The 10,109-nt window shown below is 48.2% G+C and overlaps 1 protein-coding gene across 1 annotated transcript; it reads right to left on the bottom strand.

Moving 5' to 3' along the window:
- Positions 1-2,303: 2,303 nt before the first annotated feature.
- LOC137461588 (uncharacterized) lies at positions 2,304-4,296 on the bottom strand. Its single transcript, XM_068171277.1, has 2 exons — positions 3,929-4,296; positions 2,304-3,479 (listed from the first exon to the last, which is right to left on the bottom strand). The coding sequence occupies exons 1-2, from the start codon at positions 4,092-4,094 to the stop codon at positions 2,590-2,592; spliced, it is 1,056 nt and encodes a 351-aa protein (XP_068027378.1). The 5' UTR covers positions 4,095-4,296; the 3' UTR covers positions 2,304-2,589.
- Between the last annotated feature and the right edge of the window lie 5,813 nt (positions 4,297-10,109).

The raw sequence follows: 10,109 nt of genomic DNA, 5'->3' as shown, positions 1-10,109 counted from the left end.
CTACTGCAATCTGTCTCCTGGCCTATAAAAGCCTTCCCCTCAACTATTCTTGGGATCTCTTGCTGATCCCTCTTCAAAGGATGACTCAAACCCAGACAGTGATCAAAAGTAGCCCTTAATTGCAATGTGGCCAATACATCAAAGATGGCCCTGCTCACTTCAAAGGATCCTAGGTCAAAGAGAACATAAGAGATAGCTAACACAAGTAACAGGCTCATTTTATAATTGAGCCACTTCTTTAAGAAATACTCTTAATACAGATTCAATTTGTATCTGACAAGCAAGATCATGAGAAGTTTGAGTGTCACCTTTCATATCAATGGTGCTAGAAGTGATGGCATCCCCTGCAGTGCATCACATCAGCATGTTCAGGAGCTACCTAGGTGACAACTATGTATCCAGAAAACAGCCATCATCATACTGCACTCTTCAATACCCAGTTTAGTTTCCAAGAAGGTTTTTAGTTACAGAAGGGTCTTACTCAGCTCTCCATGCAGAGCACACTGCAAAGACAGAGCTGTGATGGTGGACAACAACACTGACAGGGAAGCTGACCCTGTTGCCACTTGGAACTGCTTAGAGAGCTGACGAGGAACCATTGTGGGACAGCTTCTTTGCACAGTGGCATTCAGCTTGGTTTTGTGACTTTCTTCTCTGGAGGCCATCACACTGGGGACACCCAGAGAGGCTTTCATAAATTTGAGTCAGCAAAAGTGAGCTTTACATCCTTTATCATCCTGTCTCTTGGGTGAACTGTAATTACATTTCTATGGAGACAGTACATGTCTATCTTTGAGATTCTTTGTGTGAAGCCATCTACCCTAGTTTCTGAGACAGATCCCATCCCTCTCAGAAAATGAAAGAGCATTTACAATCATTGTGGCTGAAAGCTCTTTTCTCACTGTTTTGAAAAGATTATCAATTCACACTTGGGTTTTAACAGAAACCTGCTGGGTAGGGATGGAATTGATAATCTGAGACAGGAAAACAGGTCCTCCAATCTGTCACTGCTACATGCCAGCCCCTCCTGAGTTTCAGGATGAAAGAGCAGTCCAGGACTCCCATGTGTGATCACACAGCATAAGGCTGAGCACTCATAGCCACAAACAGGTCTCTGCAGTCAGTTCCATCCCCACTTCCCCTGCTTCTCCTTCCCTAGCAAATCCCTTCTCCCTCTTGAATTAAATATTTGTGCTCCAGAGAGCTTTGCATTCTCACGATAAATCAAAGTCTTCCCCCTCACTCCTGAAGCAAGACTGTTCCCTGCCTCCCCTCAATAACAAAGGCTGGTGAGCCAAACTCTTCCTTCTTCCATCAGGTTTTACTTCCTCTGGCACTTTTCACTTGGATATTTTAACTAAACCTTGCAGTGACACAGTTTCAGCCACTCCACATTCAAGAACATGAGGGAAATGTCTGGGACTCAGCATCATGGTGTGCTAATTCTGCAACAGCTTATAGTAAAACCATAGAAGGGGAGCCACCAAACGAATGCCAGGGAATTGCCAGATTGCTGACTACCATCACAGCTCTGTCTTTGCAGTGTGCTCTGCATGGAGAGCTGAGTAAGACCCTTCTGTAACTAAAAACCTTCTTGGAAACTAAACTGGGTATTGAAGAGTGCAGTATGATGATGGCTGTTTTCTGGATACATAGTTGTCACCTAGGTAGCTCTTGAACATGCTGATGTGATGCACTACAGGGGATGCCATTACTTCTAACACCATTGATAGGAAAGGTGACACTCAACCTTCTCATGATCTTGCTTGTCAGATACAAATTGAATCTGTATTAAGAGTATTTCTTAAAGAAGTGGCTCAATTATAAAATGAGCCTGTTACTTGTGTTAGCTATCTCTTATGTTCTCTTCTACCCAGGATCCTTTGAAGTGAGCAGGACCATCTTTGATGTATTGGCCACATTGCAATTAAGGGCTACTTTTGATCACTGTCTGGGTTTGAGTCATCCTTTGAAGAGGGATCAGCAAGAGATCCCAAGAATAGTTGAGGGGAAGGCTTTTATAGGCCAGGAGACAGATTGCAGTAGCAACAGCTGATGCAGGATACAGCTGCTATAGAACTGCTCCTTGGGGAACAGGGTCAGCTTCCCTGTCGGTGTCACATTTTGTTAGCAGCTAACATCCCCCCAAACTCACAGCTTCCAATCACCAGCCATGAGCTTTACTTCTCATTACACCAGACAACAATAGGGGTGCTCACTTGTGTCAAGTTGTCTTGACACCTCTGTGATTTAGCAGGCTTTGACCTGGGCCTAAGAGAAAGACCAGAGACTTTGCTAAAAGAAAACAGTTTATTGTAGGATCACACAAGGTCAAAATACAATTAGTAGAAATGGGCCAAAACAGCATGCACAGACCCAAGTCACAACAGTTTCAAACCATGCCACCATGTTCCCAAAACCAGCCCAGGCAGGAAGTCATCTTACACTAGTGATTCCCCTTCTCTTTAACTTTATACAGAATAAAGTTTCAGTGCTCTGTAAAGTGTAACATTTCTGCATTGCAGAAGATGCCCCTTACTATGAGACCCCCAACAGACAGATGGAGCTATGTCTTCTTCAGGATCTTCACTACCAGCTATTAAGAACTTGATTGGAGACTCCATAAAATACTGCTGTTACAATAGTCCCCAGCCAGAAGGAGTGGACACCATACTGCTTTGGAGGGAGTCCAACGACTGCAAGAGCATGGCGAAAGACAGTGAGGAAGTGTGTCCTTGTCACAGCCCTACCGTCTAGGCGCACAAAGAGAGGGCCTTCTCCTGCCGGCCGTGCTGCCACGTAGGTACGGAGAGCTTCTACAGGACATATCCACATCTCTCTAGATAATCCCAGGCGGATCAAATTGCTCTCCTGGCCCCTGTGAGATGCATGCACACGAAGGTTTGCACTCCCTTCAGTGAAGCAGAGGTCGCTCAAGTACAGGAGCTCTGGCTGTGCTGTATCTTGGTGGTTTGCCACCATCTCTTCCATACGGAGTGCACCAAAAAAAGCTACAGTGAACATGGCACGGAACAGCATACACTCGTAAGGAGAGCTACACACAGATTCCAGAGTCCCCAGCAGAGATCTTAATACCTCAACAGTTACAGGAGCATAGCCATCATTTGCAGCATCAGGCCTCTCTTTCAATGTTGAAATCATGTGACGGATAACTGGATCACGAAGAGGATCAGGATGTTTTACCATTGTGGAGATGAAAGACAGTCCTTCCACGTATGTTATCATTTTTGTGGGAGGCAGATTCTGGAAATCCAGAGTGATCAAGAACTCTGTCACGTGATACACTGGAATTGGCCAGACTGCAGAGAAACCCATGCCTTCTCTAAAGGCAAGGAAATTCTTCAGGCCCTCGTAGTACGTCTGCCATAAGTGGTCATCTCCCGAGTCCTCCAGCAGCAGCAGAGCCTTCAGGGGCTGAGGGCCCAATGGATTCCGCTCAGGAGTCAGGTTCAGTTCACCTGCTGAAAGAAATTTGCATTAGAAATAGCAAACAAGGTGGTCTCACAGACAGTAAAGCAGACAGAAATCTCCTCCCTTTCAACCTACTTCAGCTTTTACTTGAGCTTCTATGAAAAAAGCCTTTCCCATGCGTTCTTATGATGCTCATCTGCACTGCTTCCAAGAGAGCACGGAAGGATTCAATTCCCCAAACGTTAAACCCCTTGTGATTTTTTTCTTCGCAGTAACTCTGGTGACAGACCTAGCACACTGCCGCTGGGCTTCTATAAGCCCGGACCTCCGTCAAGGGACACAAAGGACTGGGAGTGTAATCACCACAAACTAGGAATAGATTCAGGGTCCCAGAAGTCTCCCAGCACTGGGGGTCAGACCCCGTGGAAGAACCTGCCAAGCCTCTATTCACCTTCCCCACCTCACAGTCAGCCGATGCCCTCTGGGCCACACTCACCATCTTCTTCCTCGCTGATAGCTTCCAGTCCGCTAGGACGCCACGATCCAGCAGAGCCACCGGGACCCCTCGGCAGCCAGCCCATACCGGGCTCCCGCCGCAGGAGCGCTAGCAGCTGCCAGAAGGGTGAAGGGACCGGAGACAGCTCGGCACCACCGTTCTCCATCGCCAACAAATCGGCTCCCCAAAGGCCCAAGGGTTAGACAGCAACGCCTGAGCTGTGCCTCTGTGCTGCCCTTTTATAGCCCGGGCCGCTCACGCCCCTCTCGTATCCTATCGCCGAGCCCCCGTCTGAAGGATGGAGAATGGGCGACTCAGTGGGGGTAGTACCCCCTGAGGCAATCACCCAGGAGATGGAATTACACGGCCTGGAGCCAACCGGGTCGTTGTCACCTGATTTGTGCCGCGATTAGGGACTAAGGTGTGGCCGGCGGTGACAGAGAGAGTGTACCCGTGGGTGCGCCTCTGTTGTGCGAATGACCCTCATGGATCCTATTCTTCCTCCCTCGCCTCCAACCTGCGCTATTTTGTTAGTGAAAAGAGGCAACCAGCAGCAGGCAGAGCTACAAACTCGGTTCGTGGCCGGGTGAGGGCCAGGAGGTGAAGCCTTCAGGGAGAATAGATCCCCGAGGACGGCAGTTGCAGGGGTCCCTACACAGCTCAATTCAAAGAGAAGCCAGGCTGCGTCTCTAGGGTCCCAAGGAGCAGAGGCAGCTGGTGTCCTGTGTGGTCAGGAGTCTTTGAGGTACTGTGGTATCCTCTCCCCCACAACAACTGGGCTCTGTGAAGACACCTTGAAGGATGTGAGGGTGCACGGGAAAATAAAAGCTCGAGCTGTTGGCTGCGCAGCCTGCTTGCTTCATTTTGTTTTAGAATTCAGCAGGGACAGCTGCCATGGAATCACCGACTGGGAGAATGCTTTGGGTTAGAAGGGACTTGCAAAGGTGATCGAGGTCACTTGTTGCCAGCGTTTCATAAGCCTCACTGAAAATTATTACACTATAGATGACCACAATATTATTATTCAATAATAATAACCACCAGAATCATTATCTATCTAGTCTAAATCTACACTCTTTTAGCTCTGTGCCTCCATGCTAGGGCCAGCAGCTCCAATGCCAGTGGCCTTGTACTGAGAGGAACATACCACACAGTCATTCTGTTGCCACTAATTTGTTCTAAATTATTTTCAGCCACTTTGAAATCCACCTCCCAGCTAGCTGGCAGCACACAGCCCACTGCCAAGGATGCTTTTCACAGAAGGCTGATGAACCATGCCTCCATCCCTGCTGTGCTCCTGGTGGAACAAACTGCCTTGCTGCAGATACCACCTCCTGACCTGTTGCTGTGTGGCTGGAGGCTGCATCTGGAGCACAATCCCCATGAGAAGAGAATGAGGGAGCTGGAGTTGTTTAGCCTGGAGAAGAGGAGTCTCAGGGGAGACCTTATTGCTGTCTACAATTACCTGAAGGAAGGTTGTAGCCGGGGGGGTGTTGGTGCCTTCTCCCAGGCACCCAGCAACAGAACAGGAAGACAGAGTCTCAAGCAGTGCAAGGGGAAGGTTAGGCTTGATCTTAGAAAAACGTTCCTCACAGAAAGAGAGATTGCCCATTGGAATGGGGTGCCCAGGGAGGTGGCAGGGTCACTGTCCCTGGAGGTGTTTAAGAAAAGCCTGGGTGAGGCACTTAGTGCCATGGATTGGTTGATTAGTTAGAGTTGGGGGATCAGTTGGACTTGATGATCTTGGAGGTCTCTTCCAAGCTGGTTGATTCTGTGATTCATCTGAGGCTTTTCTTCGTAGAGCCTGAGTGAGCACAGCTCTTCTGGCAGGTGTTTCCGGCGCAGAAAGCAAGCAGGCCCTGTGGTTAAGCTGGGGATGGTGAACTTCGGCTCGTTTGCCAATCGGTGCCGAGTGCAAGAGGCTCTCCCACCTCATCTGAGCCCCTGAGAAAAAGCTCCCAGAGCCAAGGGAGGATTCTAACAGCAGCACTAAGCTCAGGACTTGATGTTAACTGGAAGAGGTAGCTTCAAAACAAAAAGCAAACAAAAAATAACAATTGACTTGGTTGACCTGCGAGTGCTGGTGGCCAACAAGTTCACCACGAGCCAGCAATGTGCCCTCGTGGCCAAGAGGGCCAATGCTCTCCTGGGGTGCATTAGGAAAAGTGTGGCCAACCACTTGAGGTAGATCCTCCTCTCTCTCTCCTCTGCCCTGCTGAGGTCACACCTGGCCTACTGTGTCTGGTTCTAGGCTTCAGAGCTGAAGGGAGAAAGGAACTGTTGAAGAGAGTCCAATAGAGGGTCACAAAGATGCTGAGCAGACTGGAGCATCTCTGTTGCAAGAAGAGGCTGAGAGACCTGGGTCTGTTAAGCCTGGAGAAGAGAAGGCTGAGAGGGGATCTGAAGGGTGGAGGTCATGATGATGAGGCTGGGGTCTTTTCAATTGGTGCACAGTGATAGGACAAGAGGGAATGGGTACAACCTAGAACACAGGAGGTTCACTTGAACTTAAGGAGAAACCAGCTGCCCACACAGCTTTTGGAGGCTCTTTCACAGGAGACCTTCAAAACCTGCCAGGACACCATCCTGTGCAACCTGATCTAGGTGCTCTAGGAGGGTGGGTGGGCTGGATGATTTCTAGGGATCCCTTCCACTCCCTACCATTCAGTGATTCTGTGATTTGGTTTCTGCTACACTAGCTGCAAAAGCAGGGCGAGGGCAGCAGTGTGGTGGGTGCTGCCTTTACCCAGAAACTTTGCAGCCTCCCCTGGCCCCTTGAGCACATCCCTATGGCTGGACTTGCTCATCCCAACCTAAACTGAAGTGTGCCTACCTGCCTGTTTTTCCCAAGAGAGCCCAAGGTAAAATAAAGACCTCTGAAAGCTCTTGAAGGAAAATTAATCAGTAAAATTAAGCCAAAAAAATCCAGTGATTGAATGGGTGGCAGAGCACAGCCCGGCACAAGAACAGGAAGCAGAAGAAGGATTCCTGAGCCAAAGATTCAGGGACATGTCTGTCTCTACACCTCTCTCCATATAATAACTACTGAAGCAAGTTAAGATTTTTAGTTCTTCCACAAAATTTTCCCACCTGATCCTGCACGAACCAGCAAGAATCTTTTCTCCCTCCTTGTTCTTTTTGGTGGCTACAAAACTCTGAAGGAGTTTGAGAGCCTGCAAGTGTTAAATGGATATTGGCACCTGAGCTGAAGATGCCACCCTGACTCCAGATGCTGTTTCTGCCAGGGGTCTCTTCCCCTTGCTGTTCTGCAGGGCAGACCTGATGTGCTGCCTTTGAATCAGCCTGAGATGGCCAAGACCTCAGGGAATCCTACAGGCAAATGGTTTGTGGCCATAAGGTTTCTCAGACCCTTGATTTTCCTGCTTCTTAAGCAGAGAAGCAGCTTTGTTTAGACAGCCTAACTTCCTCACACCATTCCATACCCACCATCCAGAAACAGGGTGTTCCTCTGTCTCAGAGCATGGGCTGAGAAATTAATTGATGGTGTGAATTTACAGCATGTCACTTATTCCATGGTAACTACTGCATGCACACTCCTACTCAGGCAAGCACCAGGTAATGAGGTGTGAACAACTTCACGCTTCATTAAAGAGCAACAGCACAACCTCAGAGGTGTTTCAGCCAAGCAGCTTCTCCACACTAAGCTTTGCCTTACTTCTGGCCTTATCCAGTCCAGAGGCCATGTCTCTCAGTACATCTCTGCAGTTTTTTGAACACCTCCAGGGATGGGGATTCAGCCACCTCCCTAGGGAGCCTGTTCCAGTCTCTGAGAACCCTTCCAGTCAAGAAATTTCTTCTAATATCAAAATTAAACCTCCCCTGGTGCAAACTAAGGCCATTTCCTCTCATCCTATCACTTGTTGCTAGAGAGAAGAGACTAACCTCCACCTCACTACAACCTCTTTTCAGGGAGTTATAGAGAATAATAAGGTCTCCCCTCAGCCTCCCCTTCTCCAAACTAAACAGCCCCAGTTCCCCCAGCTGCTCCTCACCAACCCTGTTCTCCAGACCCTTCAGCAGCCTTGTTGCCCTTCTCTGGACTCACTCCAGCACATCTGTCTTGTAGTGAAGGCCCCAAAACTGAACCCAGTACTCAAGGTATGGCCTCACCAGTGCTGAGTACAAGAGGAAGGCACAGAGGACTAAATCATTGCTTGAACTGGGTCCAACACCCACTGAAGCATCTTCAACTCTCCTCACCCAGAAATGAAGTGAAATCACCAAGTGCTTAGCCAGGTGGATGGAACAGTGTTTCATCGAGATAATTCAGCTGGCATGCACTTCTGTGAGGAGACCACATCAAAAGTGAAACTGCAGTCTCATGCGGTTGTTTGCAGAGAAGATGAGTCAGAGCCTCTCTCTTTCCACCCTGCAGCTTGCTAAGCCTGAGCTGAGTTTCATAATTTCCATTCCCTTCAGGAGAAGGAGCCATGGTCATGCTGGGAGACTGCCCACTTTGCACCATGGTGAGACAGATTTCATAGTCTTCACCTTAACGTGTCATTGATGAACAATACTTCAATGACATTGTTCTGCTTCGGTAGAAATCCTCATGGCTAAAAATCCAAGAACAGGCAATTTTGGCTCTGTCTCCAGTGTCAAAATTAACTCTGAATCGCCCCCCCCAGATTTAATTCCAGCTGCATAGCTGATTTGGACCATTTTATGAGTGAGGATGACTGCAGAGGGAGGGCTGAATCCACTGCAGTAGCGCCAGGCCATGCCTTCATGCTGCACATCCCATTAGTGTCCATCCCTGTCTCAATAAATCCAATATCTGCCATCAACTTGTCACAGCTGACTCTATCTCCTGTCCAACAGGAAGCCTCTGAAGTGGCTGCTGTGAGATTAAATGCCTCAAGTTCACAGGAATAAGCCTGATTTCATCTTGATGCAGAATCACAGAATCAGAGAATGCTTTGGGTTAGAAGGGGCCTTAAAGATCATCTAGCTCCAACCCCCTTGCCATGGGCAGGGACATGTTCCACTAGACCACATTGCTCAGGGGCCCATCCAACCTGGCCTTGAGTACTTCCAGGAAAGAGGCATCCATGACCTCCCTGGGCAGCCTGTTTCAGTATCTCACCACCCTCACTGCAAAAAAAATAAACACATTTCCTAATATCCAGTGTAAATCTTCCCTCATCCAGCTTAGAGCCATTTTCTCTCGTCCTATCACTACAAGCCCTTGTAAAAAGTCCTTCCCCAGCTTTCCTGTAGGCCCCCTCGAAAGGGGAAGACCACTAGAGGTTCTTCCTGGAGATTCCTCTTCTCCAGGCTCAGCAACTCCAACTCTCTCAACCTGTCCTTATAGGAGAGGTGCTCCAGCCCTCTGATCATGCACCAGGGGATGTTTAGGCTTGAGGTGAGGAGGAAGTTCTTCACAGAGAGAGTTGTTAGCCATTGGAATGTGCTGCCCAGGGAGGTGGTGGAGACAGTGTCCCTGGAGGTGTTCAAAAAGGGATTGGATGTGGCACTTGGAGCCATGGTTTAGTAGTCATGAGGTGTTGGGTGACAGGTTGGACTTGATGATCTTTGAGGTCTTTTCCAACCTTACTGATTCTATGATCATCTTCATGGCCTCCTCTGGACCCACTCCAACAATTCAAAGGCCTCCTTACGTTGGGTGCCCCAGAACAGAATACTCCAGGTGGTGAAGTTGAACTTCAAGCATTTAGACCCATCAGCTTACCTTAGCCTCTTAATTACTCTGAGTTTTATTTGATTCTACATCAAATATGGAAGGTCCCTCTGTTGCACAAAGTCATTCCTGGCAGCTTCTGGTTCTGCCTCTGGTGTGACAGGTGAGGGGGGAAAAAAAAAACCAACCAACCAACCACCTTTAAAGTGTGATTAACTTCAGAAAGACAAACAGTATCTGTGACAAGAGCCTCCATCCCTCTAAGTGGCATTATAATATAAAATAAGGTTTAAATGCAAGGAGAAATCTGATTTGTTTTATCTCCACCCAGTCTGAGCAGCAGCAAATTGATCATGTGCATTATGTAGCTGAAGATGCTGTTTGGAAAGATTTTTCCCCAGGGATCAGATTAACCACAGAAATAAGGTGATCACTCCAGTTGCCTGAATTCCTAAGAAAACAAGGATTGCTCTCTGCTTCTCTGTCTCCTCTCCAGCAACTTGTTCACGTGTTGGCAAA

Source organism: Melanerpes formicivorus, unplaced genomic scaffold (assembly GCF_026170545.1).
Source record: "Melanerpes formicivorus ecotype bairdi unplaced genomic scaffold, bMelFor1.0.p_v2 SCAF_4, whole genome shotgun sequence".
In the NCBI taxonomy this organism is placed as follows: domain Eukaryota; kingdom Metazoa; phylum Chordata; class Aves; order Piciformes; family Picidae; genus Melanerpes; species Melanerpes formicivorus.
The sequence above is the reverse complement of the archived record's forward strand: the minus strand, read 5'-3'. Positions and strand labels throughout refer to the sequence as shown.